This window comes from Eptatretus burgeri, chromosome 5 (assembly GCF_056783735.1).
Source record: "Eptatretus burgeri isolate ZD-2024b chromosome 5, Ebu_testis_v1, whole genome shotgun sequence".
Taxonomy (NCBI): Eukaryota; Metazoa; Chordata; class Myxini; order Myxiniformes; family Myxinidae; genus Eptatretus; species Eptatretus burgeri.
The window spans coordinates 88,697,277-88,719,660 of NC_140965.1; the positions used below are offsets into that span (position 1 = coordinate 88,697,277).

Genomic DNA, 22,384 nt, shown 5'->3' on the forward strand with positions numbered 1-22,384 from the left:
ATAACTTGGCATCTGACTCCACTCTGTGCCAGATAGTTCCACAACCTTTTGCCAGGCCCACTGCACCAGCATCCCCCTCTGCCAATCTGGAGAAAATAAGCAACTGCTCATATACCTGTAACATCTCTTTTAGTGCAAAAAAGACATTTTTCGCTTTGTCTCACCATCAGGACTGACAGATAAATCTCCAGTTTTTCTGTGTTTAGCCTCTGGTGGAGGTTCCGTCTCTGGAGCTCAAGGGCCTCACTTTCAGTTATCACATTTCTTAGGCTGTTCATATCACGAAAGCTGGCCTCCAAAAACAGTTAGCACCTTGGAATTTTGCAGCGCTAAGTTCTTTCTGTCATCTTCAACTTGTAATGGTGTGTCTTCAAAGTCTTAATTTTGAGTGTTATTGGAGTTTGGCTCCTGGTGTTGGCTTTATGGTTAGGGTGGTGGGCTTGTGATCCTACCAGGATCTTCGGATCCCGAGTTCAAATTCCACTCGGTTGTTAAATTAATAATAGGTGGGGTTGACTCTGCCTGCCGTCCTTCCGAGATTGGCAAAATGAGTGCCAGCTTGCTGGTATCCTGTGTTGGAGTGCTGACCTGTCCAGGATTGTGCCCAACAGCCAAGGAGACTGCTTTGGTAGCACCAATGCTCTTCACAGAGTATGGTCCCAATGGATGGATGGTTCCTGCTGTGGATTCGTACTGCTTTTTCCCATGGGTGTCATGGGAATCCTAAGTCAGTAAGCTGAGTCTCAGGGTCTGATTCTTGCTCACAGTGGCTAGGTTTTTGGCTTTTTTCGTACACATTGTCGAGGCTCGTATGAGAGTGAACACACAACGCACAGCAAGGGGGGCATGAGACAAGAGGGGCGGGAGTGGGAAGGACAAAACGGTGGGGAACAGACATTAGGAGATCTGTGGAAGGGAGAGGGATGGGGTGGGGAACATGGGGTATGCAAGATGGACATTACAGGGACTTTCAGGAAGGAAAGAAGGGGCCTTGTAGGTTTTTTGTGGCTTTATTCTGCCCCTGCTTCTCATGCCCTCTACGGTTAAAGCAAACAGCTACAATTGGTCCATGTGGCCAATTAAGAAACAGCCTCATGTTGTTTAATGACATCAGGTGCATTTTAAGGGTGAATAAATACCTGCAGGGTTGAGGTACAGGTTAAGAATGAGTGACAAGTTGGCTACATATAGACATGCTTGAGATGGGAATACAGTAGTTCCACATATCCTCCATGTGGGCCTACTGTTGGACATGTTTGATATGAACTTATTAACCTGGTGGGGTTGAATGAATGACCCAAAGGTACACACACTCACTTCTAAGTTATCTAGCCTGGTTTGAATTCCGACCCAGCGAGAAACTGTCAGTACTGGTGTTTCACTGCAGGCAGGGTGATTAATCAATGAATGTGTGTGCTGTCCCTCGGATAGACGAAATAACTGGGCATCCCATCTGCCTGCATTCATTGGTGGACGTCAAAGATCCCATGATGCCTTTACTCCTTCATAGGCACCATGAACAAATTCCAAATTCCTGTCCTAACCTACAGAGGGCATTGCATCAGTGGTACAGCTGTGCTCTCAGCCAATGATGCAACCGCTGTGCTACATTTGGACGAAGAAGAAGAAGACTAACCTGGTATCAATACACAGCAGATGTGCCACTCAATAAAAGCTTCATCCTTGTCGCTGCTTACAGGACCCTACCATTCAATCTCCAAATTTCAGGAACGACTCACTAATTAATGACAAACATTTTCACCAATTACCATTTGTTTTGGGGATTTTTTTTGCAAGGAAATGTGTAATTATTCTTTTTGGCTTCAAACTATTCAATTCGAACAGTTTTTGAGCGAAGATAAAATAATTACATTTTACATGAGTAACTCATTACCTCCACCACCGAAGGCGGATGGAGGTGATGTTTTCACCCCTATCTGTTTGTCTGTGTGCAGGATATCTCAAAAGGTTATGGACGGATTCAGACTAAACTTGGTGAGAAGGTTGGGTGTAGCAAGGAAGAAATGATTCGATTTTGGTGAAGATCCGGATCCGGATCAGAGAATTTCTCAAGTGATTCTTCACCGGTGAGAGATGGCGCCAAAAAACGACATACATCTCAAAAGGTTATTGATGGATTCTGCAGAAACTTTGTGGATGAATTGGATGTGTAAGAAGAACCAGCCGATTCGATTTTGGTTCAGGTCCGGATCCGGATCCGACCTGTCAGTGGGGATACAAAATGAAAAACGATTCAGCCTGGCGGAGGTATGTTCTCTACGGAGTGCTGTTCTAGTTTTAAAAGAACAAAGCTGATGTGCTATTCTGGTTATTCTTTGTGCAGTGGATATCAAGTCGTCATATTAGAACCAACGACTTTTAACATGTGAACAAGTTTGTAAAACCTGTAAATACAAAAGAGTAAGAGAGAAAGAGATGATTATTGACACTAAAACAAAGGTGACCTCAGATAACAGCTTTATTTACAGGGTACTGCTTACAAAGCATGGAACATTATAATTAAAATACATGGCATGTACATACATGAATGTCAAATGCAAAACAACATCTTGGCTTTGTGGTAATGGCATGGTATTTTTGTGGTGGGTGGTAAGGGGAGGGGAGATTTGGTTGAGGGATGAATCGGAGGGGATTTGGAGGGGGGATAGGGAGAGTTTTAAGTTAGTGGAAACATGAATATCGAAGGGGATAGAAGTAAATCAAACGAACAGGTGAAAAATGAAAGAGGAATATGAAAGAAGTAAATCAAACGAACAGGTGAAAAATGAAAGAGGAATGAAAGAGGAAAAATGAAAAAAACAAAAAAAAAAACAGAATGAATCGTCAGCCATTCATGGATCTGAGAGTTTGTTATCTGAGAATGACAGCACAAAATGGAGCAAGCCAGATTGTCAGGGTCTTTGGGGTTTATCGAGGAAATGATATCTGGCCAAATGGATGAGGATAGACATTCGTTTTGGAACGCAGAGTGAGGATCTCACTTCCCTGTGTCCAAGCTATTACTCAGTCCGATCTCACTCGAGTGTGTTTATAATACAAGGGTGCATGATACGGTTGAGGTTTTTATTTATTTATTTATCTCATTGCTCACCCTTGCACATTGCTAGTCAGGTGTGATTTACCCGCAACCTCCAGTTCACCACCTCGAGGAGTATCCTCCTTTGCTGTTCACTTGCCCGTAATTGCTGACAGTACTTTGCCGTTTCCCCATTTTCGTTGCCTTACCCCACTGCGCCTCCCAATCCAGTCAATACCAGTTGTTTATTTCCTAGTGAGCCACTCACCACCCCTTTCTTTTTTACTCGCCACCAATAGCCAGACGAAGCTAAAAAGGTGTCAAGTGGGTGGTGGCCGACTGGTGGATTGGGAAGCGAGTGTGGAAAGGCAAGTAGGTTAGAAAGTAGAAAAGCAGGTGGAATAACAGCAAAGTGTTAAACCATTTTGGGAAGCGAGTGGTGATGGGGGGGAAAAAAATGAGTGAGACGGGCGAGCGAGTTGCAGAGCCAGAGAGACATCTTCACTTGCTTTTTTCCTCCAAAAACTTGTACTGGTTCTCTGCATGTCTGTGGGATATATCATATTTGTTAACGGGATGGTAAGAAAAAGATTTGTGTTAAAGCCACGAATCTATAAAAAAAAAAAATCATTCATTTATTCTGATCTTGCATTTATCCAATCATTTGTTCACTGCAGAACAATGTTTCGGAGATGTCTGTCATAAATATTAGCTAAAATCACGTAAGGTTTCCCCAATTGCTGACCAGCGCTATCCTTTTTGTAACTCCAAATTATTTTATAACCTTGCACCACTTGCACCAATAAATTAATGTTTACCAGACTCTGTGGCACAATGGTTAGAGTGTCTGAGTCTGCAAGGATGGTGGTTCAAAGCCTGTGAAAAAGTCACACCGAACACTTTAAAAATAGGACCACGCGTCCTGAAGCTCACCTGGATCAGGAGCAACAGTCATTCAAACCTCCAGCAGACCCCCACGGACCCTGATTTTTTTTTTTTTAATGGTGTGAACAAACTTTGGTACATCACAGGTGATGAAGGTTGTGGTCAGGTTTCATCAAAATCGTGTTTGTAGTTTTGGAGAAGAGAGTAAACACCAAAAATAGGAGGTCAACCCCCCCCGCCCCCCCAAACCGTAGACCCATCCATGAATGAGCGCGCAGATTTTGATGCAGTCAATACACCTTCGTTCGGCATCAGGTATAAAGCTTGTGGCCAAGTTTCATCAAAATCGTGCGTTTGCTTCAAGCGATAATGACAAGTATTTACGGATTGACTGACACTCACTCACTCAATCACTCACCTACGGAAACTGCTCAATCACGTAATCTCACCAGGTGAGCTAAAAATGGTACGTGCTGCTTCCTTGCTTGGCGCTGAGAATTTGAAAAGGATAGAGCACGGACAAACAACCGTGGGTTGGCAACCATTGGGCAGGCTTGATGGGTCTAATGGCCTCCTGTTGCCTTTAAATTATTTGTAAGGGATCTCATATAACATGGAGATAGAAACAAGGTTGTAAAGTAATTGGTGTATCTACAGAGTAAATGAGATCCAGAAAAGAGGACCTCATGATGTATAAGGTATCTTGGAAAGTGGCATGTCGACCGAGTACAGCTGTACTTTGGAAACTCATCAGTTTGCTCTCGAGTACTAGAGGCGGCGAAGATACGAAGAGGCAAAGGGTTTTTGTCTGCTCCCAACAGCTAGCCTGCTATTCAAGGATTGGCCTTTTGGGTCACATTTGGGTTCACAACTGCTATTAATAAAGAAATCATTATCTCTTTCATCAAAATCAGTTTTATGATACTTTGGAGGACACATCTTAATTTATGAGGAAATTCCATGGTGATGTGAATAAGAAAATCTAGGAACATTTAAAACATTAGAGGGACAGTATTGAGGAAGGTTCTGTTGGCATGAGCAATTGCATATCGGACGGAGTGAGATTACAAATTTGGCCTGCTGGTTCCATCGATACTGAGGAGCGGCTGTGCTGCTGCTGCAATGTCCCTGCACATTAGGGCAGGAATTTGGAATTTGTTCAGAGTGCCATCACTTATTTGCCTAATCTTTGCTGAAAATTCAGTGAGATCGTTAACATCCACTAGCTTCTGCTCCCATATCGTTCCCAGTTGACCCATCCACTTTCGGGGAAGCACCAAACTAAGAGATTAAATTTTGGTCAAGACTAAAACCCAGGCAAGATAACCTCCGTACCATGCCATCAGATGGAAGTTTCACCGAGTTCTGTAAAGATCAGGCTTACCTGGTGAGATCTTCAATGTCCACCAGCATGGCATCCTGTTCCATGTGTAGTTCATCTCTCACCAGAAGCAACCTCACCAGCTCTTCACTCAGACCTGATGATGGAAAATGGTCTGATTGTATGTAATCAGAAAAATGCTGTGATTTAAAAGTATACCGCAAAGAAAAAGGAAGAGGCCATTTGGCCAATCATGCACATTGCCTATATCATACCCATAGCCCATCGAACACCTGACAACATATCCCATTTGATCTAAAGACTATGTAACACTGGCTACAATCTTTATTCTGAGGCATTCCTTTTGATCAGACAAGTGCAAACTAAATGGCGAGTTTGTCATCTTTTTTTGACAAGGCAGCAACAAAATGACCTTTGTAAAAATCTCAGGATATTGCTTAGTCGAGTGATTTGTTGAAAAAAATCTCATCTAAAGGAAGCGCAAAGTGACGGGGTAGAAGGCAACACACTGACAGCGCGTGAGACAAAAAGTGGACGTAACAAGCAAGGAGATCAATGAACAAGAGAGGAGAAGGAAGAAGATATTGTAACCTACAAGTAAAAACAAGGAAAGGAGGGAGGGAGGGAGGGAGGAATAAAAAATTCTTTTAAATTTCGTCAACACCAATCACACATTTCGTGCTCAAATTTCAGTTTGTAATTCATCCTCGGTGAATTGGGACAAACCCCACATTACGAATACCCGTTGTATGGAGTTCGAACACAATCCTGATTGCAGTTGTGTGGAGTTGAATTCCACTCCTGACACTTCATGTTGCGTCCGACGGTGCGTCAACACAGACCGCTCTGAGCCGGAGATCTAAGACCTTTGCAGATTCCAAAACAATCTGTTAATTACCTCCGTCACCGAAGGTGGACAGAGATTATATTTTCACCCCCTGTTTGTTTATTTGTGAGCAGGATATCAAACCCTAACAGACAGAGCGTGGGGGGCGGGGGGGAGAGGAGACGGCAGAAGACAGGAAGACCACCGACCTGCCTGCGGTGAGAGAGTGAGAGACCCAAAGACTCAGCTTCATTGCTGGAGATATCAATGATCCTCAAAGCCTTGGTTTCCACTGTGTGAAGCTGAGAAAGGTGAGAGGCAGGATCACCAGCCCAGAGGGGAGAGCAGTACTCCATCAGGCTGTGGACGAAAGCTTTGTATGTGATTAAGAGCTCAGGTGGGCTGAGGAAGTACTTTGCACAATGGAGGATGCCCAGTTGGTGACTGGCTTTGGAGGCCAGCTTGGAAATGTTGCTTTTCCAAGAGAGATCATGGCAGATAGTGAGGCTCAAAGCTTGAATGAAAGGACTTGTTCAAGAGGATTGTTCAGAAGGTAGATGGGGTGTGGGGGGGGGGGGGTCCAGACCGTCCTTTCGGAGAGACATAGTGAGAGTGTGAGATTTGTCAGAATTGAAAGACATGTTCTAAATGTTGGACCAGATTGTGATTTTATCCAAATCTGCAGAGAGTGAAGAGGCTGCTGCTTGCTTATCTGAGGGATGGCAGATGATATGGAGGAGGGTGGAGTCATCAGCAAAGAGATAATAAGGATTTTCCAGAGAGTTGGAGAGATCATTTGTGAAAACCAGAAAGGCACAAGGCTCAGAACACTACCTTGAGGAACTAAAACCTGGACAGGAAGAGGGGATGAGAGAACAAAATTTGATCCAGTGACCATAAAACTGTCCTTCCAAATTTTAATATCCAATTGTTGAAAGACAGGGCACACTCCGACACTTTCTGGTATAAAATAGGAGGAAAACACCGATCGGAATATGAAGGGCTAACTCGTCATGGCTCCAATGTATTCTCACCTTTGTAGGAATGTTGTTGATGCTCCACAATCATATGAAGAAGAACTGCACCAAGCAATGGGATTGTTCATTCCACAGAGCAACATCGACAAAAAAAAATGACGCGACCCGGCCGCTGGTTCAATGAGAACCTCAAAAAAAGCTGAGAAAAGAAATTCCTTATTTTCACACTTTGTCAAAAACGAAAGACCAAGGAGAACATGGATTAGCTGGCCAGTGCATGAAGGGAGGGCTCTCTTTTGGAATGCAAACCCAGGCATTGTTGAGCAGGAATACAAAGAGAAGCCGGCCAACAAGAAAATCATCTCAAAGAGGCGGCGGTAAACTTTGAACAAGCTTCAAGGGAAGGGTGGGGTTCCTGATGCACCCAAGCTTTAGTCTCAAGGTATCTATATAAAAGCACAGGCAAAGACAGAATGTCAAGGTAAAAGACCAATGCAGTTAGATTCATCAAGTGAAGTAACTAAAGATTCCCCATGTAATGTGCCCAACATGTCACAGCAGCTCTCTTCCATCACCTGCAAGCCAAAGGCTGTCTGGAGGCCATGAAGACACTTAAACATGAGGCAATTGGAGGCCATGGGCAGCCATGTGATCAACCCTTGAGAGATGAACGCATTCCCATCATGCAGCTTATAAAAGGCATGAACCAGACAAGAGAAAAATACAACGTGGAGTATCAGATGGAGCATATGAAAGAGGAGATGTTGGTGAGGGCTCTCACGTTGTGTCCAACTCAGGGCAATTAATTCCCCCTTTTAAACGAGGACCTTCCCGGACGCTCGGCGTTCACTGGAGCTTCAGCTTCCATGAGGCCGAGTCAGCAGTTATTCGGGACATCCTTGTTTGGAGTGGTTTACGCCAATAGTGTTTATGTGGTTTTGTCAGCCCATTTATTGTGGTGAATGGTGAATCCATGTGGTGATGTGAGGCAGAGGTGTTCCTCAATCTTCTACTACTGTTTCATCAGCTCGTTCACAATTGCCTTCATTTTAAATGAGTTTACAACTGCCTCAAATTCTCACTGCATTGTCAAATGTATCATCACATGGTTGATACACCGTCTCAATGTGCTCACATACTGTGACTGCTGGCGCTGCCCTGGTTTCAGAATTCAGAGATTTTGCTGCAAAGCAATTTGGTGAACTGGTGCTTTTTGTGTATGTGCTTCATAAAGGATAGGTTTAACGTAATCTGGATAATTTGGGTAAAAATTCTGAAAATCTTCTTATATATGAATAAAAGGCAATGTGTGTGTGTGTGTGTGTACTGTTGATTGGTATCTACATATGTGGGTTTGAGAATGTGGAATGGAGTCCTCCCAGGGTGAGCTCAAAGTATCCAACTTCATTTCTGTAAGGGATCACGATTCATGGACCAAGCTGTGAACTTTTCTGTTCTCAAAGTTTTGTTCCGAGGGCTCTCTTCAGGATCGTCGCTGAGCCCTGGACTGCTTCCAAATGTATATGATTTGTTATAATATTCCCTGGGATGGTTTTTAGCTCACCTGTAAATTAGTTCAGGGGAGCTTATGTGATGGCGCGTCATCCGTTCGTCTATCCATCCACAAATATTTGCAACTTCTCAGAAACGACACTACAATTTCAATGAAATTTGACTACAACTATCATCACCCATGATGACATTAAAAAAAAACAACAACAATGGGGTCTGAAGCTTCACGACAACTTTCATTCCCCATGACATACCAAAGTATGTTCATGACATGAGTAAAATCTGGCTTTCAAGGGGGTTGCTCCCAAAATATGTGTATGTGCTTTCTTCTCCAAAACTACACACAGTTCTGATGAAACTTGCCCATCATCTTCACCACCCGTAATGAACCAAGGTTGTTCACGACATTAAAAAAATAGGGGTTTAAGGGTTCTACGGGGGGGGAGGGGTTGCCCCCCAAAATATGTATTTCCTTTCCTTTCTGAAACCACACACAATTTCGATGAAACTTGACCACAACCTTCATCACCAATGATGGACCAAGGTTTGTTCATGGCATTAAAAACAAAATCCATAGGTATTTACTTTCTTCTCCATTATATATTTTGTGTGTCATCCATGCCTACCAGTGGTTGCCTGGTTATCTTATCCAGCCATGACCAGGTGAGTACCCAGGGGTATTGCCCCTATGTTTAATATCTCTGTGAGATTCTTTGTCATCAATCCTGTAGGTATAGTACAGCTATCACTGGTACAAATTTGGCATTCTTCAGCTTCTTGGATCTTCTCACTTCATTCTGGAGGTCTTGGTGTTTGATCATTTTCTTGACTTCTGCATCGTTAGTCCAAAATCACTGGTATTAACACCTCAATCAGCAATGCCTTCTCTTTTTTTGTACTTAAGTATGATATCGGGTCGCAACGCTTTGTTTTCGATTTTCACGCTCGATGGGATAATTAGGTCGTATGTGAGTGGTCGGTACTTCCATGTTTTCAGTGATTAATTTTGATTCATGTTCCCACAATTTTTCTGGAACGGGGACATCATAGTTTTTGCAAATGTGCCAGCGGATTACTTTACAAACTCTGTTGTGTCGTGTGTACAGCTGTTCTGACATGAGTTTGTTTTTGTGTGTGTTTGGTCATTTATCATAACCTATCCTTCTCTTTACTAACCCCACCTCCAGCCTCACCTTTCCCTCTTTATTTTTTGTCATACTCTCTCCCTCTCCCTCTCTCCTTCTCTCCTTTCCTCTCTCTCTATCTCACCCTCTCCTCACCTCCCTCCCTCCTGTGGTATTGCAACGTTTGGTGAGGCATAGCTCTCCCCACCCCCCCCTTCCGATCTTCCCCTCACTCCTACCTCCTCTCTCTCCCCTCCCTCTCTCCTCAATTCCTCTCTTTTCCTCCCCTCCCTCTTTAATATCCCCCATCAGCGAAGCGATGGTTTGTATTTGCTAGTTAATCAATAAAGCTCTGGATAATGGAAATGTATGTGAGATAATAAGGTGCATGGATAATAAGGATGATACCAGTCAGGTCAGGTATGGGAGCATGTGCCGGAGCAGCGCGTCGCTGCATGTACTTTCTGCCGGAACTCCAGGGTCCTCCATCTGGCCATCCCCAAAGCAGATGCCTGGCCCAACCCCATCTCCTAGAGATGCTGATAAACCTGCTGCAACCATGAGGCACGTGGTCGGCCCATTGGCCTCCTCCACTCATGAGACTCCCTCGCTGAGAGAATCTGGTGAGCAGGATCAGCATCAGGAAAATGAGCCACATGTCCACACAGCAGCAGCTGATTCTCACGGACTATGCAGGTAACAAATCTCATTTGAGTCTCTCTCAGCAACCACTCGTGATACACAAAGTCGAACTAGCGATAGCCAAGGATTCTCCGAAGAGACCTGGTACCAAAGCAATTGAGTCTCGGTCTCAGATCCCTGGTCAGCGTCCAAGGCTCAAATCCATAGAGCAAGATTGGAAGCACCAAGGACCTGAAGACTCAGACTTTCATTGTCCTGCACAGGTACCAACAGCGCCATACCCCATGATCCATTGAATCCATGACTCCCCAGGCCCGGCCCAGATGTCTGTTGAGCTCTGACTCACAGCCAGCAGAGACATGAATATCACTGTCAAGGTAAGTGAATCTCTCCGTGACCTCAACATCCTCACCACAAACAGGTACTGACAAGATAGCAGCATCCAAGATGTCATTGAAAGCCTGGATCTTAGTTTTGATCCAGGAAACCTGGAATCTCAGCGGCACCAACTCCTCATTCAGCACCGCGAGAGCCCCCAAATGGATATCCAGAGGCTCCATAAAGATGACTGCATCATCTGCGAAATCAAGGTCAGAGATATTGACATTCCCAAACGATGCACCGCAGCTTTATCTCTGACATCCTCCCCAGAATCCAGGCCATACAAGCACTGAAAAGTGTGGGGGCCAGTACACACCCCGGATGAACTTCACTATCAACTGGAAATAAGTCGGATCTGGTATCAACACATCTCACAGCACTCTCAGTACCAGAGTATAGTTCAGAAATCAGATTGATCAGTTTCGGTGGCACCCCTCTATGACCAAGAATCCTCCAGAGGGCATCCCGATTCACTGAATCAAGCACTTTACAGATTTCAACATACGCTGCAAGCGGCCCCTGCTGAAACCCTCATCTGCATTCGGTGAGGACTCGAAGAGCAAGGATACGGTCAATTGTTGTACGCTTTGGTGTAAAGCCTGACTACTCTGGATGCTGGTGCTCAAGCAGATGGTGGCGAACCCTATCAATAATTATCTGAGCAAAGACCTTGTCCGGCACTGAGAGCAGCGTTACCCCTCGGTAGTTGTTGTAGTCCTGGTGATCACCATTCACTTTCCAGAGAGGGACAGCAAGGTCCCTCTTCCAGTCAATTGGGATGATGCCTGTGTTCCAGGTAGATCACAGAACTCCATGCAATAACATGAATGCAGCATTTACACCAGCCTTGAGAAGTTCAGCATGGATGCCACAGATCCCTGGAGCTTTACTCCATTTCAACCGGTTCATCGCAGTCTGTGTTTCCACAAATGAAGGTGGATCACAGTTGATTGGAGGGTCAGCAATAGGGATAGTAACACCCCTGACATCAAACTCAATAGCTGGTGGATCAGCGTGATACAACTCTCAAAGTAACCGGCCCAATGGGCCTTCACTTTAAACTCCTCTGTCAAGAGCCCACCACCCATCGCTCTAACTGCAGTGCTCCGAGGGATGAGCTTGGATGAACACAATGTGTGAATTCCCCTATAAGCAAGACAAGAATCACTTGACCACAGGTGATGCTCTACCCCTTCACAGATTCCTGGCACGTAGGCCTCCTTGTCCAGCCTCAGCATGCATACAGTTTTATGCCTCAACTTCCTGAACAGCTCAACTCTGTCATTAAGCCTGGCACTGCAACTCTGGTCAATGGTATCCAGGGTTCCTTGAGAGAGAAAATTCTTCTTCTCACTTCGGTGAGTTCCAAAACATCCACTGGCTACATCAAGGATGGTGGTCTTAAAGGCACTCCACAACTCTTCAGGATTCCACAAAGTCCCCAGACCCCTCAAATCACCACTCAGCCTCTACACAAACTCCTCAGCTGCCCTCTCATCCTTGAGCTTGCCAACATCCAGCCTCGGCTGGGATGGTACCATTCTCCTGGATTTAAGCTGCAACTTCAGAGTTGCTACAACAAGTCTGAGGTCGGGATTGAGGAATTGAGCACTCTGCTCGACGTTGCAGTTCTTGATCATCCTCCAGTGACCATCAATGAGTGTGTGGTGAATCACCTTTGCCACACCATCAGCATTAGAATTCTAAGTCCAGCGATGAGCCTATGGGCACTGAAACCATGAACCAGCCACCCAAAGTCCATGACTTCTTGCAAATTCAAGGAACTTAATGATATTCTGGTTCACATTTCCAGAGTCATGGGAACAAGGCATGTCTCATAACCATACCTATCAGTTCCAGTCAATGCAATGAAATCCTCCAAGACTCGAAGAGTATCTCACCTGGGGCACTGATCAACCAGACTCAAGCATTGCATAGAATGCATCCTTCACGGTGAGATCATTGCCCTCAGTTGGAGCATTTACAGAGACAAGGGAAATGACACCCAAGGAGTGACGAATTCTTGGTCTCATAATACGCTCGTTGACCGACGTTACCTTCATTATCATTGGAGTCAGCTTATTGGACACAGCTACAGCAACTCCTTGGGCATGGTAACCATCATAGTGACCATACGAATAGTAGGTGTAACCACCCACCATGATGTCCCCACTATCTGTTCTCTGAACCTCAGAGAGTGCTGCAATACTGATATTCAAGTTCTTGAGCTCAGATGATAACAGAGACAGGTGATCATCCTCTCTTAGGGATAGGAAATTCCAGGCACCCACCCGAAGGGACCGCCTCAGGTCAACCCAAGGAGACCACCATCTGGTGGATGACACCTCAGCACCATCCTGACACACACTACCGCAATCCAACCTGGGAAGGTTACTCCTTGTTTTTCCTCGGATCATTAAAAAGTGGGGTGTACAGAAGACTTTTCCCCAAATCCGTCATCTGCTGAGCTGAGCTGCACAGGGGGATACACCCACAGAGTGGGTTTTCAGATTTTTAAAAAAATGTTTTTAGAATGTTTTGCAGAATGAAGGGTTTTACGGTGGCCGAAGTGCTAATTCTGCCACCAACCTCCAAACAAAAACTAACCCAACTGCAGGAGGACGTCCGCAAACAGTTTGGCACTAGAAATGGATGACCGTTGGCTCACAAGGAGCTCCTCCGCCCTTTAACAGGTGTTGTTTTTCATCCTGCTGGGTGTCCATATCATACACTCTCCTCACCAAGAAACCTGGTGTGGGAGACTGTTTAGTCGCCGACAACCCGACCATGAAACAGGTTAGTACAGATTTACATGCTACCTGTCGCAAACCACAGATCTGATCTGGCCTGACCTGACAACGGGCAATACCAGTGTGTGGGCAATACTAGCATTGCATCATAATAGTAGCGTGTTTCGATAACTGTGGTATTTTTGTTCAGCATGAGCCCACGAGGCGAGACTTTGTGCTCTACGAGCGCCGTTCTAGTTGAGAAATGGGTTTTTGGGAAGTCTTAAGCCACATGGTTATCTACTGAACAGGCCTGACCAAGGTTTACAGCATTAGTGTAGAAAGAGGAATCCTATAAATCACACCATTATCACTCACTTATGATCATGCACTGAATATATTTCAACAAAGAGATTCAATGAGTGAACAAAAAAAATGTCATGTTAAACAATCAATTATTTCGATTGATTGAAGACTGATTTCAACCACCGTTGGCTTCTCAAAATGGCTGTTTGACGACTATAATTAATTAATAGAAAGATACTTGTTTCGATCAGGGGGTTTTTTTCATTCCTCTGTATTAGTACCATTATTCAATTCAAAGTAAAGTGCCCAATTCTCAAGATATCTCAGGCAAAAGATAATTTTGAAGTGACGTTAGCAACATGGTGGGGAGATGTGATACTACTACTACTACTACTACTACTACTACTACTACTACTACTACTACTACTACTACTACTACTACTACTACTACTACTACTAGCGAACGCAGTGAACTTCATACTTAACGCGTGCACATGAGAGAATAGGTAACAACAACAACAACAACAACAACAACAACAACAACAACAACAACAACAACAACAACAACAACAACAACAACAACAACACAATACCCCTAGAATTTGGAATCCGTGTCGTTAGCTATGACCTTTTGCTTCCGGTTTTTTTTAAAACGCTGTGCAGTGTATAAACACGAATGGGTTTTATTTCTCTCTTGTGAATATTACTTAACGCGTGCACATGAGAGAATAGGAAACAACAAAAACAACACAATACCCTGCCAATTGTGAATCGTGTCATTGGCTATGACCCTTTTGCTTCCGTTTTTTTTTTGCTTCTGGTTTTTTTTTGTTTCCGGTTTTGTCATGGGGAATGATGCATGCCAGGAGATAAAGGCATCGTCGGAGACATGAAAGACCCAAACAATATCAGACATGGTGTATATTTCCTCCACTGATTTTAATAAAGATGTCTCCCGCATCATCAAAAAATAATTTTTAATCGTGATTTACGTTATTTGATCGCTAATCCCGAATCCAGGCCGAAGTAACCGGAAATTGCGTATACAGTTTTAAACAAGTTATAGGTAAAGTCAGAAGCGAATGTAAGAAGAATACTACGTTCGCTTCTAGTATTTTTTTTTTAGATGAGATCTTGTTCTAGGCGGTGTAGTTGTTGTTGTGAAGGTAATGTTGAGGATTTTTTTTTCAGATGAGACCCTGTTCTAGGCGGTGTAGTTGTTGTTGTGAAGGTAATGTTGAGGTATAATGTTGAGGTAATATTAATTTTTTTTTAGATGAGATCCTGTTCTAGGCGGTGTAGTTGTCGTTGTGAAGGTAATGTTGAGGATTTTTTTTTGTCAGATGAGATCCTGTTCTAGGCGGTGTAGTTGTTGTGAAGGTAATGTTGAGGTATAATGTTGAGGTAATATTAATTTTTTCAGATGAGATCCTGTTCAAGGCGGTGTAGTTGTTTTTGTGAAGGTAATGTTGAGGATTTTTTTTTTGTCAGATGAGATCCTGTTCTAGGCGGTGTAGTTGTTGTTGTGAAGGTAATGTTGAGGTATAATGTTGAGGTAATATTAATTTTTTCGATGAGATCCTGTTCTAGGCGGTGTAGTTGTTGTTGTGGAGGTAATGTTGAGGTATAATGTTGAGGTAATATTAATTTTTTTAGATGAGATGCTGTTCTTGGCGGTGTAGTTGTCGTTGTGAAGGTAATGTTGAGGATTTTTTTTTTGTCAGATGAGATCCTGTTCTAGGCGGTGTAGTTGTTGTTGTGAAGGTAATGTTGAGGATTTTTTTTTTTTTTGTCAGATGAGATCCTGTTCTAGGCAGTGTAGTTGTTGTTGTGAAGGTAATGTTGAGGATTTTTTTTTTTTTGTCAGATGAGATCCTGTTCTAGGCGGTGTAGTTGTTGTTGTGGAGGTAATGTTGAGGTATAATGTTGAGGTAATATTAATTTTTTTAGATGAGATGCTGTTCTTGGCGGTGTAGTTGTCGTTGTGAAGGTAATGTTGAGGATTTTTTATTTGTCAGATGAGATCCTGTTCTAGGCGGTGTAGTTGTTGTTGTGAAGGTAATGTTGAGGATTTTTTTTTTTTGTCAGATGAGATCCTGTTCTAGGCGGTGTAGTTGTTGTTGTGAAGGTAATGTTGAGGATTTTTTTTTTTTTGTCAGATGAGATCCTGTTCTAGGCAGTGTAGTTGTTGTTGTGAAGGTAATGTTGAGGTAGAATGTTGAGGTAATATTATTTTTTTTAGATGAGATCCTGTTCTAGGCGGTGTAGTTGTTGTTGTGAAGGTAATGTTGAGGTATAATGTTGAGGTAATATTAATTTTTTTAGATGAGATCCGGTTCTAGGCGGTGTAGTTGTTTTTGTGAAGGTAATGTTGAGGATTTTTTTTTTTTTGTCAGATGAGATCCTGTTCTAGGCAGTGTAGTTGTTGTTGTGAAGGTAATGTTGAGGTAGAATGTTGAGGTAATATTATTTTTTTTAGATGAGATCCTGTTCTCAGCAGTGTAGTTGTCGTTGTGAAGGTAATATGGAGGATTTTTTTTTTTCAGATGAGATCCTGTTCTAGGCGGTGTAGTTGTTGTTGTGAAGGTAATGTTGAGGTACTATTAATTTTTTTAGATGAGATGCTGTTCTCGGCGGTGTAGTTGTCATTGTGAAGGTAATGTTGAGGATTTTTTTTTTCAGACGTGAGCCTGTTCTAGACGGTGTAGTTGTTGTTGTGTCGGTAATGTTAAGGTAATATTTCTTTTTTCATAGCAACAAGACTTTAATTTGATATATTTAGGAAGCGAATGTAAGAAGAATTCTACGTTCGCTTCTCGGCTTTGCCTATTCCATATTACTACTACTACCATGTGTAGTGTTGTGACAGAGGTGCGAACAGGCAGACACGAGCCGGAGGGTAACACAACTCCGCTTTATTGTCTCGAGTGAGAGGGTAGGCGTAGGATGCCCATAACTCCGCCTTAATACGCACTCGATGCACTCTACAGGCACATGACCTACAAGACACTGCTAATGATACCACATGCCGCTATTGGTGCTACTGGTGCTACAAGTCCCAAGTGGGCGAGTCGAGACATATGAAGCCACAACCACATGACCACCACCATCCGTGACTAGGGGCTCCGCCCATACAATACATGCTCCGCCCATACACCACACCATGTTATTGTGGGGTTTGCTGGTGAACGTTTTTAACCAAATTATTTCATGAACTTGCTGACCAGGCCTGAGGTTCGCCTGAATGTGGCAGGAATTTGTAATTTGTTCAGGGTGCCGGTGATAACTCACATCCTCTTCAAGAAAGATACCATGAGATCTTTAACATTCACCAATAATCTGTTTTAGCAGACAGGTCCTCCAGCTTCACGTCCTTCTGATGGATGGCTCAAACATCATCCTGCATGCGAAATACCAGGTTGACAGTTTATATCTGGGTCAAGATTAAAATCCAGGCTCGACACCTCAGAGGTGAGTGCACGTACATCTAGAGTCTACAGCTATCTTGCCAGTCCCTGAAGAAATATAATGGTGAATATGTATTGATGCTGATGGTTTATATGTTCACCAGCTGTTCCAACTGGGTGCAAAATTGCACTTCAACAAAGGAGGTTGTAAGTTTCAGGCTATAAAGAGTCTCATGTTTAAGGTCACATGAGCTTTGCAATGTCTACCAGATATCCGAAGGAAAGGATGAAGTGCTTGGTGTGAGCGTTGTAAACTGGCTGTCTTTGCTAGCTGGCTTACCCTCAATCTGTGAGTGTAGGTCATTGACAATGACCTGAAGTTGTCCCAGTGACATGTCTTGCAGATCGGTTGGTCGTACACCCCGTTTTGCCAAACATGCACTAAGATGTGGTAGCTGTGGTAGACAAGGGTTAGGTTTTTTGGTACAAGCCAGGAATCAGGAAGACAAATATATATACAAATGTTCCACATCCATGTGGATTCTGAAAGTGAAAGAAAAAATAATCACAGCAAAAAACAACTCATCGTTGACAAGGTGATGGTGAGTGGATGTGTAAAATGTAAACATAGGAGAGATGAGAGGAGCTTACCAGGGCAGCAAGAGGAGATCTATACTGGCGCTCAAGTTGCACCTGCATTCGAGCCATCGGCTGTGCCAGGGCCAGCGCCATGCGGGCGTCAGCTTGTAACCTTTGCTTGCAGGACAGGAAGTCCACATCGTCAGGTGATTCTATGTCCCCATCCGGTGAGTCTCTCTCAGAGTATGAGGAGCTCTGTTTACTCTGCTTCAGCACAATGGAGAGGAGGAAAGGAGGAATGGAACTGTGGAAGTAAATATATTATACTTCATAAAAATCTATAACTCTTCTTATATTTGGTGATATGTAAACCAAGGAACATTAAACAAGTTGTATTAAGTTAATATATGTCCAATATATTCCTTGACAACATGTTATAGATTGAGCCGGCAGGTTAGCCTAGTCTAGAGGTATGCACACTTGCCTCTAAGATATCTAGGCTGTGTTTGAATCTCGACCAGCTATAAAATATCATCCTTGTGCTTTGTAGGCAGGGCAAGGTATCAAGGTGTGTGTGTGCCCTCCGTCGGATGTATGACAAACTGGGTATCCCATCTCCTAGCATTAGTTGGTGGATGTTGAAGAACCGATGGTGTCATTCGCAAAGAGTAGGCCGGAACTCTGAAAAAAAACTACAAATTCCTGTCATGTTCAGTCCAATGCTAGGCCTGGTCTGGCGAGTCGGTTCATGAAAGACGGGTCGAAAATATTCTGCCCCAAGACCCTACGATAAGGTGGGAATGGTTGTACGGTAGCCGTTCACAGAAGTATTCAACAACATCTTGTACTTTGTGAGTAGCTTCATATGCTTGATACAATATACATTTCCTCTTTTAAAGACTGAAGCATGTGGGTTACAGGTTTAGTCGATTGCTCGACGTGAAACGGGATCAAAGTTGTTTTTTTCTTTATCGTCAGCAACAGATGAAATATTACGATGTTTAATGTTGTTCACAACGGAATGAAAACATATCCGAAAGAATGAAATCTACTGACTAATTGCAATGGTCGTAGTAAAAATCTGAACATTGCTTGTAAGTTAAATTGCTCAATTTCATATATTCACAGATAAGATAAGTCAGACTGAAAGGGCAGATAGAAATGTGGAAGGGGGGGGGGGTGAGACGATTGGATAGAATGGAGGAGGAAGAGTATGAGGAGTAGGAGCAGCAGGAGGAGAGGCTCAGATATGGGGATGAATTGCAGTACCGTACCATGGGGGAGACAGGTGTCTCCGGACTCGTCTCGGTTTTGCTGCTTCCTTCCATGTCGCTTTCTCGGTCACTGCCGCTGTCATTTACAAAACAAATCTGGAGATTCATTCCGCTCTGCAGGCTGGAAGTGAGGAAAAGTGTTTGAGCAGGATTACAAAGAGATTTTCGAGGTGAGGAGGAGATAGAATAAAAGTGCAACAAGAGATGGGGAATGAAGTGATAGCTTTCCAACCACTTTTTTACCCTCGCCAAAGGAAAGGGTATTGCATTTGTGTCCGTTTGTTTGTTTGTTTGTTTGTTGCTTCGAGAAAAAAAAATTCACCAAGTATGTTGCTCTACAGCAACTACGCAAGGACAGCAGCGCTAAATTTTGGTGAAAATCCGAATCCGGATCCGGATCTGAGAATTTTTTAAGTGATTCTTCAGCATTAGTGGGGCAACTTAGCATAACAATTGTGCATTTTGTGACGAAAGCACCACGTTTGGCACACTAGTAGCCTGTCATATTATGAACAGATTTGGATATTGGGCCATCTCAAAATTTTTGATGGCAGTGAAAAATGGCTGCCACAGCCATCAGCGGCTGAATTTGAGATGGCCCAATATCCAAATCTGTTCATAATATGTTAGGTTACTAGTGTGCCAAATTTGGTGCTTTCCTTCCAAAATGCACAATTGTTATGCTATATTTAGCTAAGTTGCCCCACTACATTGAGAGAAAGGGTGAAAAACTATATATATATATATATATATATATATATATATATATATATATATATATATATATATATATATATATATATATATATACATATATATATACATATATATATATATATATATATATATATATATATATATATATATATATATATATATATATATATATATATATCGCACAATATCAAAAGGTTATGGATGGATTCGCTTGAAACTTGGTGCACAGGTTTGAAGTGCCACTCCGAAGAATTGATTCAATTTTGGTGAAGATCCATATGCAAATCTGGATATAAGAATTATTTAATTTTAAACTGATTCTTCACCATTGAGAGATGGGGCTAAAACGATATTGCATGACATCTCAAAAAGTTAGGGACGGATTCGGATGAAACTTGGTGGATGAGTTGGTTAGGTGACAAGAACAAGCCAATTCGATTTTGGTTCAGGTCCTGACTCAGATTCGGCCTATCATTGGAATACAAAATGTAAATGATTCAGCCTGACGGAGGCATGTGCTTTACTGAGTGTCGTTCGGTTTCACCAAGTTGTCGCTCTATGAGTAATTTTTCATTTGTTACTTGGTGAAAAAAATTGAAAATATGTTTTTGCCAAGTATGTTTGTCTGTAGTGTTTGTCTGTCTGTTTGTTTGTCTGTTTGTCACACGATTTTTAGCCCCAGTTTTCAAGCAATTGTTTAAAATAAAATAAAAATTATGTTGTATGCGTGACTGGACAAAGACGGCAATGCAAAATTTTGGTGAAGATCTGAATCCAGATCTAGATCTGAGAATCTTTAAAGTGATTCTTCACCATTGAGAGATCGGGCCAAAAACGATATATAGCACGATATATCAAAAGGTTATGGATGGATTCACACAAAACTTGGTGGACAGTTTGGGAATACCACGAGGAAGAATTGATTCAATTTTGGTGAAGATCTGAATCCAGAAATGGATACAAGAATTATTTAAGTTTGAACTGATTTTTCACCATTGAGAGATGAGGCTAAAAATATTGCATGATACCTCAAAAAGTTGAGGGTGAATTCGGATGAAACATTGTGGACAGGTTGGGTGTATGACGAGAACTAATTGATTCGATTTTGGTGAAGATCTGAATTCAGAACTGGATACGAGAATTTTTCAGGTGATTCTTCACCATTGAGAGACGGGGCCAAAAACTATGTGCAGCATGTTATCTCTAAAAGTTGTGGATGGCTTGTGACAAAATGAGTTGGAAGAGTTGGTTAGGTGACAAGAAAAAGCTAATTCGATTTTGGTTAAGGTCTGGAATCAGATCCGACCTATCAGTGGCATACAAAATTTAAACGATTCTGCCTGGTGGAGGTATGTTCGCTCTAGAGTGCCGTTCCGTTTCACCAAGTTGTCACTTTTTGAGTGATTATTCATTTGTCTGTTTTTTTGTCTGCACAGAACTTTCGTGTTTTCTCCACAACTGCTTGGCGGATTGAGAAGAAATTTTCAGCATTGGTGCGACTAGTCATGTATAATGTTTTAATGATAATTATGATGTCATAGGTCACGTGGTGTGGCAGCCATGATGGAAAAATTGGAAAAAATTGGACCTCTGTATCTCTGAAACTCCACCAAGGACAAAACTGAAACTTTGCACATAGCAAGTACTCCTCATGGGGAATGAGTGTGATTTTTTATGACATCATAGGTGCCTTTGTTATGATGTCATAAATGCATATGGGCAATTCCATAGGAATGTGGGCATGACCTGAAAATTTCAACTTCAGTGCATCAGATAGTGAATACCCTGCTTGTGTTACACATGAGTTCAAGTTCCATGGACAAAAATGATTATGCAAATTGCTTCAATACTTTTAATGATATGAATAAAATAGTTTGAGAGATTTTTCATGCTGGAGAGCTGCTGTTAATTAATCTTATCTTAAATCACAGGATATTGCACAAAAAAGTATGCTAGCATTTTCGTTTCTTTGATTTTAAGTAAAATATGAGGTCTTCTTGAGTCCCTAAAAGAGAAATTTCTATATTTTGCTCTTAATAATTCCAGTAATGTGTGAAACTTGATGTAATTGAACCATGTGACGTGAGTTACCAAAACCTCAAGTTTTACTCATTCTGAACTACTCAGTTGAGTTGACATGTTAGAATTTCTTTTCTTCTAAATCTGACACATACTGATACTGAAAATACTACTAGAAGTTTGGTAAATCGTGGCATCTGTATAAGAAACACTAACAAAAACTGTAACACGAGTTACCATGTAACGCGAGTTACCAACATGTAACACAAGCTACCGTTGCTCTGAGCTACTCCCATGACCTGAAGTTGGGTGAGGTATGTGGAAATAATTATTTTGAGGAGCTGATGGACATTAAGCTGCACTACAACAAACGAGGGCAGCCTCAATTAAGACCTACCCACAATGCACTGCTTGCTTTCTTGAGCACATGCTCTGATCAGCAAGCATCACTTTCTGCATGAGTCAGACCTGGTTTTCTGTATTCAGAGCCTGTTATATCAAAGCAAATTCCTCATCTTCATTTCTTCAAAATTTCAAGAGAGAGTAAGTACATTGTACTGTATATAATTTTCAATACATGTAGAACACTTCTGTTTACAACCTGTTCATTAGATTAACAGAAATTAA

The 22,384-nt window shown here is 42.4% G+C and overlaps 1 protein-coding gene across 1 annotated transcript in view; it reads right to left on the bottom strand.

Annotated features, from left to right (window-relative positions):
• Positions 1–2,461: 2,461 nt before the first annotated feature.
• LOC147026919 (IQCJ-SCHIP1 readthrough transcript protein-like) overlaps positions 2,462–22,384 on the bottom strand; it is a 215,288-nt gene continuing 195,365 nt past the window's right edge. Inside the window, 5 exon segments of the mRNA XM_085883595.1 lie at positions 2,462–3,584; positions 5,307–5,400; positions 17,509–17,623; positions 17,820–18,011; positions 19,022–19,333. Coding sequence (XP_085739721.1) covers positions 3,539–3,584; positions 5,307–5,400; positions 17,509–17,623; positions 17,820–18,011; positions 19,022–19,333 — 759 coding nt within the window. The 3' untranslated portion in view covers positions 2,462–3,538.